This window comes from Panthera pardus, unplaced genomic scaffold (genome assembly GCF_024362965.1).
Source record: "Panthera pardus isolate Hobbes unplaced genomic scaffold, ASM2436296v1 HiC_scaffold_25, whole genome shotgun sequence".
Lineage (NCBI taxonomy): Eukaryota > Metazoa > Chordata > Mammalia > Carnivora > Felidae > Panthera > Panthera pardus.
Genome location: NW_026526821.1, coordinates 65,911,304 through 65,928,719, shown reverse-complemented (window position 1 = coordinate 65,928,719; position 17,416 = coordinate 65,911,304). Strand labels below are relative to the sequence as shown.

Below are 17,416 nucleotides of genomic sequence, written 5' to 3'. Positions count from 1 at the left end.
GCTGGATTACATTCCTAGCAAGCTGCCGGGCGAGAAGGCTCAAGTGGCCCAACCTAGGCTAGAGCCGACTGTCGCCCTCGGGAAGGCTGGCTGGCTGAGGAACTGCGCCTGCCAGGCCCTAGTTGGTCCCGGGCCCTTTACACGTGGAATCACCCTAGCGGTCCACACTGCGTCGCGCTGGGCAGGGGTGGGACTCTGTGGCGCCAATGGGCGGCCAGAGGGGAGCGCGCATGCGCACAGCGCGGCGGGGCGGGGAGGGCGAGGAAAAGCGTTGCAAGGACGGGGACTGGCGAGGCTCATGCTGGGAGGCTTCGCGTCTGAGGAAAACTGCTTGGAAACGGGGTGCAGCGAGGGTGAGTGAACCCAGGAGGAGCCGAGGCCCGGGCTTCGTCCTCTAAGGTCTGTGACTCGACCCTGGAGAAGGAGGTCTTTGGGGCGGCACTCAGGCGTCCGCAGTGGGGCGGGATCCTGGCGCTTCTCTCAGGGGCTCGGGGCTCCGGCTCAGGTTGGGAGGCGGGAGCGGCCTGAGTAGGGGTCTTGGCCTCTGCGCTGCCTCTGGAAGCTTAGCCGGCGGCCGGGAGCACAGCCACTCTCCTGGAACAGAGGCGGCGGGGGGCTTTGAAGCCAGATGGGCCCGGCTGGGGGCGTTACTGTCGTCTACCGCCGGTACCTTGTGTCCCAGAGTGGGTCACAACAAACAGGTCCTGTCTGGCCAAGCGAGTGGGAGGTTGGGGGAAGCCCACTTCCTCTTGAATCCCCTGTCTGGACATGGCACCGCCATGCACCCGGTGCCTAAGCCAGAAACCTGGGCGTCACTCTAACCGCCCCCCCCGCCCCCAATCCCCGCCCCAGCTCGGCACTCCTTCACCCACCCAATCGAATCTATCACAGGTCTCTTAGATACTTCCCACTTCGCCCCTGATCCATGGCCTCTCTGCTGCAGCTAGTTCAGGCCACCGTCATTTCACCCCTGCACTACATCAGTAACATCTTGACTGGTCTTTTGATCCTTTGTAGTTTGTTTTGTACTGGAAAGCCAGAGTGATAATCTTAAAACACAGACCTGTTAATGTCACCAGATCCCTTCCCCCATTCCCCTTCTGTCCTTAGTGGGTTTTCATTGTTCTTTTGAGCTCTTGAACATAGCTTATACAGGCCCTTCATGACCTGTTCTGTTTTTACCTTACTCTAGTTCTCTTCCCCACTCTGTTCCAATGGATTAGGGCCCCTGGCCAAACAACCCTCCTTATCAAATGGGCCTGCTTATCCCAGAGTAGCAGATTTCAGTTCCCTGCCAGCCTGCAGAATTATTTAGACAAGCTAACCATATGCTTCCATCCAGTTCTACCTCTCTGTGTCTTCGACCCTCTTGAACCTTTTGTAGTTCCTGGGTTGGACCAAGTCTCTTACAGGCTTAGGTGTTGGTTACATTCTTTTCTCTCTGCCTGAAGTACTATACTTTAGTTGAAAAAAATCCTTTTCTCCCTCATGTGTTACTCCAGGTGTGGGTTAGGGTTTCAGCGGTACTCCATAGGGGTCTATTTATTAGTCTCTCTTTTCCACCAGGCTGGAATCAGTGTGACAGGCACCTGTCTGGGCCACAGTCCTATCCTCAGTACCTTGTGTGGCACCAGGCTGTTAGTAAGGAGTGTGTTGGTTAAATGCATAATGAAGCCTGGCCGCTTCTCGGGCTCCTCAAATAAACATATGGATCAAGTTATTAAATGTTCTGCTTTTCAGAACCAATTCTCAATCTCCAACCCATGTAGCAGTTTCTTTGGCCTAGGAACCTGGCTGTATTCTTGCCTTCAGTCCAGGACCATAGCAGTGGTAGATGGGAAGTACCGTTCAGAGTTTTTCTCTGGCATTGACTTTGGGTACAGGATGTCTGGATATTAGTGAGTGTGGCTGCTTTTGAGTTTGAATTTTTTTTTTTTTTTAATGAAAGAACTTTTTTTTAATATTTACTTATTTCAGAGAGAGAAAGAGCGCAAGAGCAAGCATATGCCTGCATGAGTGGGGAGGGGCAGAGAGAGAGAGACACAGAATCCAAAGCAGGCTCCAGGCTCTGAGCTGTCGGCACAGAGCCCGATGTGGGGCTCAAACCCGTGAACTGCGAGATCATGACCTCAGCCGAAGTCAGACAGTCAACTGACTGAGCCACCCAGGCACCCCTGAGTTTGAATTCTTAACTGAGGGCCCCTGGCAGGAGAGAAAACCTGCTAACAGCTGCTGTAATCTTTATAGGAGGAAGGCTGGCTCCAAACTCTTAACATGCTGATAGGGCTAATGACACAATGGGAGGAGAGGGTGGACCAAGCTGGCCAGGCAGGCCCTGGTGGGAGAGCTCCAAAGGGGTTATTTTTCCAGCTTAGGCCAGATCTTCTGTGATAGGGAATAGCATATCTAGGTGCCAAAACCCACTGCCCTGAATCAGACCTGAGGATGTGCTGTTCTCCAGTCAGCTTAGCACTTTGTGATTGGTAGAGTAAGGGAGAGACTGAGATGACAGTGTCCTGGCCCTCACAGAGGGAGGGAAAAGAACAATATGTGACTATATGTTGTGAGAGGCTGCAGACTGAAGTCAGAGGAGAGAAAGATTGGTGTGGCTGGAAGAATCCTGAGATGACATTTGAACTGGGCCTGGAAGGAAGAGGGCAGACAGGTTAATGGAACATTAACCTTTGCTGGAGCATTAACCTTTACTGGAGCAAAGGCTCTGAGCCTGGAAGAGGCTGCTGGAGCGGTGAGGGGAGCCCTGTTACACTGAGACTGGCTACTGAGCCTGGTCTGGTACTTCCCTCCCAGGACTGAGGCTTCTCCTTGTCAAGGATGTCTGAAAGCAGGGGTTGGGTTCTGAAATCTCTTTCAGAAGTCTCTCCTTTGGATTTTTTTCGAGTCTGGCCTCTATAATTTATCAAAAAAGGCAGTGAGCTTGGGAACTGCTGGGGTTTATCTAACAGCCTGTTTGCTCATGGCCTTGAACTAAATCATTGGAGTATGGGTGATGCAACATGTTCTTCAGGCAAAGGGGATTGCTTATGTTTCTTTTTGAATGTGACAGTTTAATTTGTTAGGTGGCAGATTCTCTGTTCTCGCTGTAGCACTTGAGGGAAAGTTTCTCCTCAGTGTTTGGTAGATTGATTGGACTTGTGTTATGTTCTGTTAGAAACCTGCTGCAACAAACCAAAGTGGGACATGTCCACAACAACTGATTCTTGACCTTTATTCTGCCTCCCTTGAGAGAATGTGGACCCATAGTTACTGTATTACCTATCCCTTGGTTTCTTTTTGGTGTTATTTAAATAGAACCTATTTCTCCTCCACACACATACACAATTTGATACTAAGCTTCCAACCACATAGTTATAAGAAATTATGCTATGGGTTCATTGATCACTCGACTATATGATAGATATCTCCAAAAAAATTTTATGCTCAGTTACACTGACATCAAAACTCGGCAGTGTATCTGTGAAGATGGGAATCCCTCCCCCCACTGCCCACTAAGGACTGTGGCACACAGGCTGAAACCATCAGCCCCTGTGCCAGGCGCTGTGCCTGCTGCTGGGAATGTGGTTCCCTCCCTGCCCTCATAGAGCTCAGTCCAGCAGGGAGCACTTACAAGTAATCAGGCAGTTTTCAAGGTCTCATTCACATCTGTTGTCAGACTGGACCCTTCTGAAGGGAGGCACTCAGGAGTGAATGGGAAGAACGCCTAAGCCAGACTCAGATTTGAAGAAGGCTTGCTGGAGAAAGGGATGTCTACTGTGCCTGAGTCTAAGAGGCTTGGAAGGAACTGGCTTCCCTCTCTTATCTCTCCTGTCTCAGAACTCTAAGATACGTGGTTAGACCAAGCTGTTCTGCTCTGGCCTGGGCAGTCACTGCTGGGAGTAACTTGAGACCTTGTTTTCAGGTACCAGATACAGTGGCAGTGGCCTTGTCAGGGTCTGGACACTTTTATTTGGTAAAACTGGAAATGTAGTTTCTGGTCCTGAATTATTTTCTATGGATGAGAATTAAATGGAAGCCCCCCCCCCCTTTTTAAATTCCATTCATACATATTTGAGCAAAATTATGGGGTAAGTCACATTAAATACACATTTATAAAGAAAAACATATTTATAGTAGGAACATTAGACCTTAGGAATCCTTAGAATCCTTAGTAGGAACTGAGAAAAGTGAAAAGAAAAAAAATCCAAATCACACCTCCTATTTCAGAAAATAATCTTTTAACCATTTTTAGCCATTGTTCTATGTATGAAATATACATACACTTTTTATTACAAAATTATTTTTCACAGACTTTTGCAGTCTGTTCTTTTTCATTAAATATTAAAAATCATTTCTTACTGTTAAGTATGATGTTGCATTATGATGTCCCTGTACAGTTGTAAGATTAGATGCTGCGTTTTGGCCCCCTGGAAGTTACACCCCAGTGACTGTTGTTCCCTTGAGGAAGGAACTGTTGAAGGGGTTACCACTGATAGGCAAAATGGGTTTGGGAAATTTTCCTGAACGTCATGGGGATGGTATTCTCCTGGAGTCCCACCTTTTGGGATGGGTGAGAGGGCTGCCACACAGCTCCTTGCCAGCCCCAGGTACAGAAGCTTTGGAGTGAGCTGTGTGTGTGATGGATGCAAGGAATGACCAGTACCCTAAAGCTTTCTCTTTACTGCTGTTGGTTTGGTCTTGTGGCTACCGTTGGCCCATTAGAAATCACTGGCCTTTGTTATCAGCAGAATTTGTGCTGCCTTTTGGGAGATGGATATGTAGTCCTTGTGTTGGTATGGAGGACCAACATGGTCCTAGCGTAGCATGCAAAGCCATATCCCATAGAGCCTGGTCAACCTCTGTGCCCCATTGTCCACCATTCTGCCTGCTTCATATCCTCTAGGCTCCCCCTGACTTCACCACTTGGAGTTTCTTTCCCACTTGTCTGACCTTCTGCTCTGCTCACAGCATTGCCCTAGTTGGTATGGCAGTCCTTCACCTTTTTGAGATCGGTCTATAAGCCCCCGGAAGGACTGGGATTTTGAATTTCACAAATCGTAGAGGCCTGCTTGAGCCTTGGTGGGGAATCCTGGGAATGAAGCACTCCTGCCCTCAGGAACTTACTGTGTAGCTGACTGTATCTTATTGACCATAGTTGCAGGTCTAGCCAAACTCCGGGAGTACTTAATGGAATCCTAACGTCTGTGTAACTCTCCTTTGTGCTGCTCTTTCACAGTGGTTGGGTTACCTGTCACAGTCCTGGGAGATGGATGAGGCAGGGGTTAATGTCCTCTTTCCCGTGTCCCCTACTGCAGGCCTTGATCTGACCTGCCTCATCGCTTCCCTCAACTGCCACATTCCTAGCTCTGGTCTTGCTCCACCAAATACCTTGCCCCCATTGTGCTGCTGGATGAGCCACTCTGAAACCAAGCTCTGATCTCATCTCCCATTCACAAATCCTCAGTGGCTCCCCATCTGTTCTCCAGAAACTTCAGCCTCCTTAGCCTAGCATGCAAAGCCATATCCCATAGAGCCTGGTCAACCTCTGTGCCCCATTGTCCACCATTCTGCCTGCTTCATATCCTCTAGGCTCCCCCTGACTACACCACTTGGAGTTTCTTTCCCACTTGTCTGACCTTCTGCTCTGCTCACAGCATTGCCTTAGTCCTTCAGTCCCTGCACGTCCACAGCAAACTGTGGCCCCAGCCTTCACTGATCTTCCTTCACCCAGAGGAAATTTGTTCCTCTGAACTCTCAGTTTTTTATTTTTCTTTAGGACACCTCGCTTTCTGCCTTTTTAGTGCTCTCCATAGGAAGTATTTCACCAGACGGTAAGCTTCTTGTAGGCAGGAGTAATCTTCAGATCCCTTTAACCTCTCATTGAGTTGTTTGGCATTCTGAAGGAGCTTCAGGAAATGTCGTGTAGCCCTCCCACCCGCTCTTTGAGTGATGGAGACTTGGAGTGCCCAAGGTCATCCCACACTGTAGTGGCAGAGCTGGCCTTAGGTCCAGTTGGACATGTTCTCTTCCCCAACCTCGTTCCTTTCACTGAGTTCCTTCTCCAGGAGCAGCACACTGTCACGTTTTGAAAGAACCTTAGCTCTGGTGTTTTCACCTGCACCTTCTATGTTCCCCACCTCCCAGGTGCCGGCGACCATGAGATCTCTGCGGCTGCTCAGAACCCCCTTCCTGTGTGGTCTGCTCTGGGCCTTCTGTGCTCCAGGTGCCAGGGCTGAGGAGCCTGGGGCCAGCTTCTCCCATCCTGGCAGCGTGGGCCTGGATAAGAATACAGTGCACGACCAAGAGTACGTATCCAGCCAGGGCTGGGGTCCTAGAGCCTCCCCCCGCAGCTGCAGTCGGTAGCCACCCTTCTACTGTTTGTACAACTTCTTGACGTTTTTCAAGAGTGATTATTTATTCCTTATAGCCACCTGTAAATCAGGCAGTCTTTTTCCATCATCATTTCATAGATGGAGGATCTTGATGCCCAGATGAGATAAATGACTTGCCTGAATTCATCCTGTCTCTCTTTCACCACAGACAGACATACAGACAACCCCTCTGCATTCATGCTCATGCGTGCGTGCACGCACGCACACACACACACACACACACACATATTCTCACACACGTGTATACAGTAGTGGTGACAGAATCCAGGATAAAACTAAGGTTTCTGGACTGACTAGAGCTTTTCCTTTTTTTACTGTCACATTCTAACACTGAATTATTTGTTGCAACTTTTGTCCTGGGCCAGTTAGGCTCACACATAATTTGTTTTCCTTGAATTGGTTCAAAAAAGTGTGTTTAATTGCTAGTCTCCCATGATGTTATAACAGCATTCTAATAATTAAGAGGAAAACACCCATAATCTTGCCAGCTTAGCAGGTGAACTGTTTGACTTTTCCCTGCCCCTTTCATGGCCTTGCCTGTATCTATCATCCTTGAGTGTGCTTTGCCACGCTTTCTGTTTTTCTGGAATGAGTGAACCTTAAGATCTTGAACTTTTCAGTTCTTAACGTTTTGGTGTGATCCCGGGGTTGCTGCCAAGTGGTCTGAGTCTGACTGTCGGTTTTTAGGCATATCATGGAGCATCTAGAAGGTGTCATCAACAAACCAGAGGCGGAGATGTCCCCACAAGAACTGCAGCTCCATTATTTCAAAATGCATGATTATGATGGCAATAATTTGCTTGATGGCCTGGAGCTGTCCACAGCCATCACTCACGTCCATAAGGAGGTAGGTCTGCGGTAGCTCAGTGGGCAGCATCTCAGAAAGTGCTCTCCGCCCCCCCCCGCCCCCCCAAAGGTTCAGTCTTCAGTCTTGATGACCTGTGCTGTCCTTATACAACTGTATTGCTGTGTCTTCTTTGTCTGCTCATCGCTCCGTTCTGCCTCTTTTCCTATTCGGAGGCGCTTCTCACACAGGGTGACCTACTGAGGCAGAATCTCCAGGGACTCCTACTGCACACCAGAGCTTGAGAACCAGCACCTGAAGGACAGACCACATCAAAATGCGGAGCAGGGGAGAAGCTGTTTTATTTAAGGGTGGCAAACCAAGGGATCAAGGGACTCAGTAATAATTGAGGACTTGTGTGATACTACTCAGTGCTCCGTATGAAGCGGTTTACAGAGCATTTAGTCTTTGCAGCAGCCTGGGAGTGGCCTGGGCAGGCACTGTTATTACCCCCATGTTAGAGGTGAGAGAACTGAAATCCAGATGTGTCCAGGTCTAGTGTCTGTCCTGCCCTGCCACACTTCAGTCTATAATGTGGAGAGGAGGACAGGCAGAGCTGGTGATGCGAGCGTGCTCCTGGTGGCTAGCAGGAGAGCAGATTCGGGTTTGCTTTGAAGGTGGTGGGGAGCGCTAACAATGGCTTTGTACAGAAGAGTGGCAGTGTCGTGGGAAGGTCCTTTGCCGTGGGAGGCAGACTGATGGACGCGGGGAGAGCTTGGCATCAGGGAGAGGACCTGGGATTCAGCAGTCCCAGAAGGCGAGGCTGGTGGTAGCGACAGGAGAGCAAAGGGTACATGTGGGAGAGGTGGCAAAGGAAGAATTGGCAGAATGTGAACAGCATTAGCATAGCACTCAGCACAGTGAGCCCTGCTGCAGCTCCCTCCGGAGCAGGGGAAACACCTCTGTCTCAAAGACTGTAACATGGTCTCCTGGTTGGCAGTGCCTTCCTCTTGTTCTGACCCCAGGACTCTGTCCAGTGCAGACGGTTTGCACTTTACAAGGGCACACTGCACCCAGAGCTGACCCTCGAGAGAGCACGAGCTCTCAGCTTTTCTCTAGAATGGGTTTGTGGGAATTATGAACCGCATAATTCTGTGTAAGCCAGACCTAGCTTTCTCCAGTGAACATGTGTTACTTCTGTAATTAGAAAAGAGGGAAAAGTAATTTTTAAAACAAATAAGCAAGGACCTGCTTTGATTGCATTTTTCTTTTTCACTGGCAAATATAATTTCTAAATTGGATTTTTATGAATTGACTGTATATCTGATATATGGTTTGTAGATTCCTAGAAGTAGCCACATACTACATGGAAAGAGTTTTTGGACACACGAACATGGACATTTTAGACCTTAGCTAAGCACTTCCAGTAAAACGTGCGACTCATCGTTGTCTAATTTGTATTTTGTAGGAAGCGAATGAACAGGCACCACCAATGAGTGAAGCCGAACTGATTAATCTAATAGATGGTGTTTTGAGAGACGATGACAAAAACAATGATGGATACATTGACTATGCGGAATTTGCAAAATCACTGCAGTAGATGTTGTTTGGCCATCTAGTTGTATGCGAATGTGACCCGTCATAATGTGATTAAACACTTTCGGTAATGCGAAATAACTCCTTTCCAACTGCAACAGTATTTTGGTAAAAACCTATAGCGATTTGTTACCCTGGGGTGAGAAAGAGAAATCAAGAGAAATAGAAGAGAAGCAGGACATAGTTGTAGTCCCCAAGTACTGTTAAATCTCTTACTGGACAAGGGCTTGATTAAAGAATCCTTTCAAGAATATTGGACAGCTGGAGTGTGGTACTCAGGAACTTGACTGTAGGATGCTGCTGGTCTCTTGGTTTGCATTCATGCTACCGGAAAAGTAAGAGAAGCTTTGCCAACTAGACACACTTTTCAGTGACAGTGAGGGAATGGCGTAAATGCCAAATGTTTTCCTGGTGGATTCTGTCTCTTTAGGTAAAGGTGGTCAGTATTCCACAAAGTTCCCCTGGCCCGAATGATGGCTTGCCCCCACCCTGGGCAAGTGAGTATTAGACTATCACAAGGCATAAGAAGGATGCCAGATACTGAATTCAGCTAGCCATAGAGTCTAAGATACTGTGTCTTCTGGCACTTTGGGAATGATACCCAACTGACCTAAGTGATTAGCATTTTTTCGTTTTTCAGTATTTTGTAAAACTACTGCCACATCCTTTCTTTTATGTCTTCTTTGTCTTAGGAGAGACTTTGAATTTAAAGTGTTCTTTATTCTAATCATTAGCAAATGTTTTAGCTTTCTTAATATTTGTATTTAACTCTTATTTCTAGGGTTTGTTTTTGCTGCTTAGAAACTATTAGGAACGCAAGGACTTTATCCCTCCTGCTTGGCACAGTGGGGTAAAGCTACTAGCTGGTCTTGCCTAAGTGAGGAGAGAGAAGATCACCCAGCACCCATTTTGCTGCAAGCTATATTTAGAAGGCATGGTGTTTAAATGACCTCTTCTAGTTTAAATATGTGAATTCTTTCAGATCAGGAAAGATTAAAAAAAGAAGCCTAAAAACTCTTAATTAAGAGTGCGGATCTCAGTAACAGTTGAAAATGAGAAGTAGCAGCAGATTGTGATTTGGTCTATTGGATGTGGTGGACTTGCTGTGGTAAAAAACCTGAAATGATGGCTGAAAGGGGAAAAAACTGCCTAAGATTTGCTGTAAGACGCATAGAGACTTATTTTCTTTATTGAAGTATTCTTATAAGAAAACGTATGTATTTGTAAAAAATGGTTTCCTGTGTCAAGTATTTGTGCAATCAGAGCTGAATTGTAAACTATTCTTGTAATATCTAGTTATTTTGAAAGATTTATATATTGAATCCTGGGTATATGACCAATAAAGCTGATGAAACAAAATGAAGAGCAGTTGATTTTTGTCCAATAGGGGTCTTCTCCTCCCACGTGAAGGTTTTGTTTATTTAGGACAGATGTTTCCATGTGCCTGCTCCATCACAGGTCCTATGACCCTCCCTGGCTGTGCCCTGTTCTTTTGGCAGGGGTAGACTCCCAGTAATCAGTCACTTTCTGCTTTGATGCATTTCTTCTTCTGAGTGAAATCACTTTTTGGACCTTTCTTCTCTGGCCACGTTCAGATTATGACAGCATTGTCTAGCTTAGGAAAGTAACTGTTTTCTCCTGGAGTCTGGTGACTGTCTTTTCTTTGCCAGAAAATTTAATTAGGTAGCATTTTTGAAAGCCTCCCAGGCCCAAGCAAAAAGCACAGTCTCCCCTGGCATTTTGGGAATGACACCTTGTTCTGCCATTTGAAAAGGAAGGAAGGAAGTTAACCATTGCCTTCTCTCTCCCCTGCCCCCCGAAGATCTTTGGATGTTGCATTGGCTCTTCTTCATCCAGAGCTGCCCCTCTGGATGGATCTAATGGGTGGGCTCCCAGAACAACCTCATCCTGTTGGCTGCTGGGAAGGGACTGAGGCAGCTGGAGGGGGAAGGAAGCAGATCCTTACAAGGTAGAGTCACCCCATTAAATAGATGAGACGGACACCTCCTTCCTCCTTCCTCCTTCCTCCTTCCTCCTTCCTCCTTCCTCCTTCCTCCTTCCTCCTTCCTCCTTCCTCCTTCACAGCTGACTTCCCTTTGTAACTATTTCGTGCTAGCCTTTGTGGTCCTGTTTAGCAAATGTCCCTGGTGGGAGAGGGACCTGTGATACTAGGGACACAGTGACATTCTTGCATACCTCCTCTCTTCTAGCCTTCTCATAACACACTTGAAGGATTTTTCAGAATGTATCAGGAACATCTCTGCACCTCAGTTTCCTTATCTCTAAAATGGGGATAAATCTATCCAAGAGAGGCAGCCTTATATGAGCATAAGCTTTGGACTCAGGCAGTCGAGTCAGAATCGTAGGCCTGCTCTCTTCAGCTGCGAACTTGAAATTTAGTTTCTCATCTAAAAAATTACTACAATAAAACTTACCTACAGAAAGGAGAAGAGGATTAACAAAATGAGGGCAAATGTAGAAAGCATCTAGTAAGTGCCTGACACTACACAAAGTAGATACTTAATACTCAGTCACCTGTTCCTCAGTCTGGCTAGAGAGCCTGGGCCCCTATTGCATTGCAGGGGTTGGAGGGGCTAAAAAGGGATTGATGACTCCTCCGGAACAGGGGTCAAAAGATGTTCTCTATTCCACTGAACGGATAGATCATGGATGTCAATCCATCTGTTGAGGAACTACAAGTTAGGGTGTTCTGTTATGTGGTGTTGACAATTACGTTGTGGTATCTGTGTACACAAATCTTTTTTATACTCTTACTTCTTGAGGAAAGTGGATTACTGAGGTTTGAACCTGCAAAGAAGTAAGGCTTACTTACTGAGCCTTAGTAAGTATTGCTAAATTTCTATCCAGAAGAGTTGTACTAATTCATACTTCATCTCAATTGCATATGAAGAGCCTATTCACTTTAGCTAGACGCATAGCATAACCCAACAAGTCCCTAAGTACAAAGTGATGAGACATCAGTGCTTTTAATTTTTGGTCAATCCTGAGTTTGTTCATTTGTTGATTCATTCATTGAGTGTTTATTGTGTGTTTGCCATGTAACCTCTCTGATCTAGATTTTGGACTTCAGTACCTTCTAGAGAGGAGAAAAAAAAGGCTTTGTGTCATATTCCAGACTTCCCCTGAAGGTGTTATCATCAGAGGACACAGAAATATTCTTACATAGCATCCCCAATAAAAACAAGAGCTAAGTCACATCTCTACCTCAAGGGGAAATCCATTTTATCAAGGACCCAACCAATCTAACATTTCAACTAGGGAATTAGTAGCAGAAACTATGAACATTCTGTCTGAACTTTTGGATGTTAAAAACAAGAAACAAAAAACCCAAAAAACCCAGGACCTCTGCCTTTTGAGAAGATGGAGTAGATACACTTCTATTCTCTAACGAAGTACAGCAAAACCCTGGAAAATTATTTGTAAAACAAACATAAGAAGAGTCTGAAAGGTGGAGGGAAGAAAGTAGACTGGTTAGGGACACTGGGATGTAAGCAACAACATGGTGGTGAGTTCTGTCTTACGTGTGTTTTGTGGTTTTTTGTTTGTTTGTTTATTTGTTTTCAAGCAACAACATGGTGGTGAGTTCTGTCTTACGTGTGTTTTGTGGTTTTTTGTTTGTTTGTTTGTTTATTTGTTTTCACCAGATCTATCCAGACTTGGAGCTAAGGAAGCCAGCAACCCAGAAATGCCAAAAGGAGCACACATAAAAAAGCCCCAACAAAAACCTGCTCTCTCTAGCCAGAGAATGAAGAAAAGGGCAATCTAACAAGGCAGGAAACTTTTAGACAATAGCTTCTCTATTCCAGCCAAACACTACAGGGAAAATTGTGGCCCTGCCAGCAGAGACTGAGTGGGGAGCCTAGGCCTCCATCCTTGCCATGTTGTAATGAGGTGCTATCCTCCTTCCTGTATTTGAGGTGATGCCAGACGATGCCAAGTAAGGAGCTGAGACTTCCATTCCTCCCAATCCCTGGACAGTAACAAGGCCCCGTTCTTGCCCACAGGGTCAGTGGAGAACCCCAGGAAACCTGGAGTTCCATCCCCAGGAACTCCCAACTGGCTGGAGTGAGACTCCCCGCCCCCTTTCTGTGGGGTGTGTCGGAGGAGGCCTGGTGAAGGGTCAGGGCTTTCACCACCCAGGGATAACAATGTCACCTCCACCACAGTGTCTGGAGAGACCGTGTGGGGAATCCAAACTCCAACCACATCCAGCAGTAAGGAGGAGCTGCTGGCCTTGGGTATTGATGGAGGCTGAGTAGGGAGTAGACTTCTCCACCTGTTAGGAAGGAGGCAGCACCTGTCCTTCCCCTGCCACAGGGGTATCATGGAAAATCAGTTAAAACAGGTTTAAATAAAGTCCAGTCTCATTATATAATACAAAAATGTCCAGGTGTCAGTCAAAAATCACTCATTATACCAAGAACTGAGATCTCAAACTGAAGGAGAAAAGATGTCAGCACCCATAACAGGTTTTTTTTTTTTAAGTTTATTTATTTATTTAGAGAGTGAGTGGGGAGGGGCAGAGAGAGAAAGAGAGAGAGAGGAGAGAGAGAGAGAGAGAGGAGAGAGAGAGAGAGAGAGAGAGAGAGAGAGAGAGAGAGAGAGAGAACCCCAAGCAAGCTCCACACTGTCAGTGCAGTGCCTAATGCAGGGCCAAACTCACAAACTGTGAGATCATGACCTGAGCCGAGATCAAGATTCAGCCACTTAACCGACTGAGCCACCCAGGTGCCCTTCATAACAGGTTTTAGAATGATCTGACAAGGGTGTTAAAGCAGCCATGATACAAATACTTCAAAAAACAATTAGGAACTAGAAACCAATGGAAAAATAAAAACAAGTATCAGCAAGGAAATAGAAGATATAAAGAGTAGCCAAATGGAATTTGAGAACTAAAAAAAATATAACCATAATAAAAACCTTAACAGCAGAATGAAAGGCACAGAGGAAAGAATCAGTAAACTGGAAGATAGAACAGTCGATGTTACCTAATCTGACCAACCCACTAAAAAAAAGACTCAAAAAAAAAAAAATTGTATGGACTTCAGGGACATGTGGGACCATAATAAAAGACCTAATGTTCTTCCTGTCATCAGAGCCCCAGAAGAGGAAAGAGGTTGGAGCTAAAGAAGTACTCAGAGAAATAACAGCTGAAAACTTTGTAAATTTGACAAAAGACATGAATCTGTAGATGCATGAGCTGAACAAACCTCCAAGAGAATAAGCCCAAAGAAACCTACCAAGACTTATCCTAGTCAAACTTATGAAAACTAGAGACAAAGAAGAAAAAAAATCTCAGAAGCAGCAAGAGAGAAACAATAGCTTACCTATAATGGAAAACAACTTGAATGATGGTATATTTCTCATCAGAAACCATGGAAGCCAGAAAGAAGAGGCCCAATAATGTTCTTTTTTTTTTTTTTTTTAATGTTTTATTTATTTTTGAGAGGGAGAGGAACAGAGCATGAGCAGGGGAGGGGCAGAGAGAGAGAGGGAGACACAGAATCTGAAGCAGGTTCCAGGCTTTGAGTTGTTAGCACAGAGTCTGACACGGAGCTTGAGGTCACAAACCATGAGATCATGACCTGAGCCCAAGCTGGATGCTTAACCAACTGAGCCACCTAGGCACCCCTCCAATAATTTTCAAGTACTGAAAGGAAAGAACCCTCAATCGAGCATTCTAGATCTTAAGAAAATATCCTTTAAGAATGAAAGGGGGGGGGTGCTTAGGTGGCTCTGATGAGTCCAAATTTCGCCTCAGGTCATGATCTTATGGTTGGGGGGATTGAGCCCTACATTGGAGCCTGCTTGGGATTCTGTTTCTCCCTCTCTGGCTCTCCCCAAATTGAGAGCACACACACTCTCTCTCTCTCTCTCAAAATAAGTAAATTAAAAAAAAAAAAAAGAATGAAGAGAAAAGATAATTCTTGGACAAAGGAAAACAAAGAGGATTTGTCACCAGTGTACCTGCCCTAAAAGAATGGCTGAAGGAAGTTTTTAAAACAGAAACGACTCAGTAAAAGAAGGAAACTTAGAATATCAGGAAGGCAGACCATGGAAAACAAAAAAATAGGTGAATACAATAGACTTTCTTTCTCAAATTTTGTAATTATGCTTAATTGTTGAAGCAAAAAAACAACACAGATATGGTTTGGAATGTATGCAGAAGAAATATAACACAATTGTATTGCAAATGAAGGAGGATAGAATAATATAAAGGAAAGCAAGTTTTCTATACTTTGCTCGAACTGGTAAACTGTGAAATGGTACAGCCACCCTGGAAAACAGTTTGGTGGCTTCTTAAAAAAAGAAGCATGTAACTACCATATGACTCAGCAGTTGCATTCCTAGGCATTTGTGTTTGCACAAAACCCTGCACCCGGATGTTTATAGCAGCTTTATTTATAATAGCCCCAAATCAGAAACAATGCAGATATCCTTCAACAGGTAAATAGTTAAACAAGCTGTGGTACTTCATGCCATAGCATACCACCCCGCCATCTAAAGAACAAAGTATTGCTAATGAGCAACTACCTGGATGACTCTGCAGAGAATTATGCTGAGTGAAGGATTCCTGAAGTGACAAAACCATAGAAATGGATTAAGGAGGGGATGGGGGCAGGAGAGAAGTGGGCATAGCTATAAAACGGCAACATGAGACATCCTTGTGGTGAAATGATCTGTATCTTGACTAAATCAGTGTTGATATCCTGGTTAGGATATTGTGATATGGGTTGGGAAGATGCTACCATTGGGGGGAACTGGGTCAAGGGTGCACAAGTTCTCTCATATTTTTTTACAACTGCATGTGAATTGTCTACAATTATCTCAAGATAAAAGCTTAAAAACATAGTATTGAAAGACTATTGAAAGACAAAGTATTGTCTTCTCAACACCCCAGTGGCGATTTTAAACTTGGGACCCCTGGGACAGTGTTGGAACAGGCCTGTTGCTTCGTGTCTCAGCTCCAGGGCTGTGCTGGCAGTGCTCACAATTATAGTCTTCTTTCAGGAGCTTTCAGAGAATTTGCTTCACTCTGCCAGAGTTGAAAGGAAACATTGCACCGGGCATTTTCTGTTCATGAATTTCTAATTGCCTTCCCACTGGGTGGCTGGGGAAGGACGTGCAGGTCATGTCTGCCAAGGCTAAAAGGCCCTGCTGCCCAGAGAGGGGAGAGAGAGGTTGAAGAGGTCCTTGTGCCCTAGTGGGGGTGGAGTAGGCGGGGCTGGCCTTCGTGGAGGCTGGAGGACTGAAGGAAGCTGAGTGCCTTTGTCCCTGGCTGTGGCTACAGCCAAAGACAGTAGAGTGAGGGGAGGTGTGGTCATAGTTGGTGAGTCTGAGAGAAGAGATCCGTTAGGTGTCCAAATTGAGATCTAAGGGAGAGGCCTTGAACTTCATGGATGTTAGAGAATCAGAATGCAGTAAATAGGGCTATCGGTGTCCCCAGAGTGCAGGCTTTGGTCTCCATAGCTAAGTTCTGTACGCTCTTTGGGGCGTGAGATGGGAATAAGGTGACCATGTCTGAAGGGACAAGGGTGCTAAGCCAGGTGTCCCTGGACTTTCTTCAAAGGGTTTTGCCAGTGCCCATGCTGGTAGCCAATTATATTGAAATACACATACCGACATATTTTAAAAGGTGAGTGATTTAATATTATATGCTATCTAATTAATATTAAGATCTAGCAGCAGGTTTAATAATCACCATAATTTCAAAGTAGTGATGAATAAATAATTTGAGATCTCTGCAACAATTGTACTATGATAAGAAAATATTTTATAATTTCTATGAATAATGAAGTCACAGGTTCTGCTAATAACCCTCACAGTTTGTTGCTTGATTCATACTTGAAAAAATGCTAAATTTCATTTCAAGATTCAGGAAAATAAAGATGTAATTTTTTCCCACTCAAGTTCATGGATCTTCTGAAGTGTATCTAAGAAGGGTCAGAGGTTAAGAATCATTGCCCTAGGGAGTATATGGTCAGTAATATGCAATAAATTCATTATAACTACTGAAGTAAGAAGTATTTTTATTTATTTATTTATTTATTTATTTATTTATTTATTTATTTTAATGTTTATTTATTCTTGAGAGAGAGAGAGACAGAGCATGAGCGGGGAAGGGGCAGAGAGAGAGAGGGAGACAAGAATCTGAAGCAGGCTCCAGGCTCTGAGCTGTCAGCATAGAGCCCTACCTGGGGCCCGAACCCACAAGCTGTGAGATCATGACCTGAGCGGAAGTCAGACGCTCAACTGACTGAGCCACCCAGGCGCCCCTAAGTAAGAACTATTTTTAAAAACACAAGCCAAATAGATGTATATAAAGTGAGATTCCAGTCCCCTGCCCTCCACCAGAGTCTGCTTGTTTTCTGCAGGATATTGTTTCAGCGGGGTCCTGTGCTTGGTGGACCAGTCTGTCTTCTCTAGTCCCCTGGACCGCCAGCCCCACTCCAGTGCACAGCAGGGGCTGGGCCCAGAAGGAGCATTTGTTGACTTGATCAGCATTTGTTGACTCTCTGCCTGTGATGATTCTTTAAATGCCAATATTTGAAGATTCTGAGATTTTTATTACCCTATTGAATGCCTCTGGTCTCTTGGCATAAAATTTGTCATTTGCATGTAAACCACT

At 45.4% G+C, this 17,416-nt stretch overlaps 1 protein-coding gene across 4 annotated transcripts; it reads left to right on the top strand.

Moving 5' to 3' along the window:
• The first annotated feature begins 260 nt into the window (after positions 1-260).
• MCFD2 (multiple coagulation factor deficiency 2, ER cargo receptor complex subunit) lies at positions 261-13,286 on the top strand. Of its 4 annotated transcripts, none has more exons than XM_053890664.1 (4): positions 261-399; positions 6,139-6,299; positions 7,074-7,233; positions 7,407-8,632. In XM_053890664.1, the coding sequence occupies exons 2-4, from the start codon at positions 6,151-6,153 to the stop codon at positions 7,473-7,475; spliced, it is 378 nt and encodes a 125-aa protein (XP_053746639.1). In that variant the 5' UTR covers positions 261-399; positions 6,139-6,150; the 3' UTR covers positions 7,476-8,632. The 4 variants fall into 4 exon arrangements, with proteins under 4 accessions (XP_053746639.1, XP_053746640.1, XP_053746641.1 ...); XM_053890665.1 differs by lacking the exon at positions 7,407-8,632 and adding an exon at positions 12,432-13,286 and having other exon boundaries at positions 262-399; XM_053890666.1 differs by having other exon boundaries at positions 262-399; positions 7,422-8,632.
• The last annotated feature ends 4,130 nt before the right edge of the window (positions 13,287-17,416 follow it).

Coding starts and splice junctions, on each gene's coding strand:
- MCFD2 (XM_019414862.2), top strand. CDS start 6,151: ATGAGATCTCTGCGGCTGCTCAGAACCCCCTTCCTGTGTGGTCTGCTC. Junction 6,300..7,073: donor AATACAGTGCACGACCAAGA/GTACGTATCCAG, acceptor GTCGGTTTTTAG/GCATATCATGGAGCATCTAG. Junction 7,234..8,638: donor TCACTCACGTCCATAAGGAG/GTAGGTCTGCGG, acceptor TGTATTTTGTAG/GAAGCGAATGAACAGGCACC.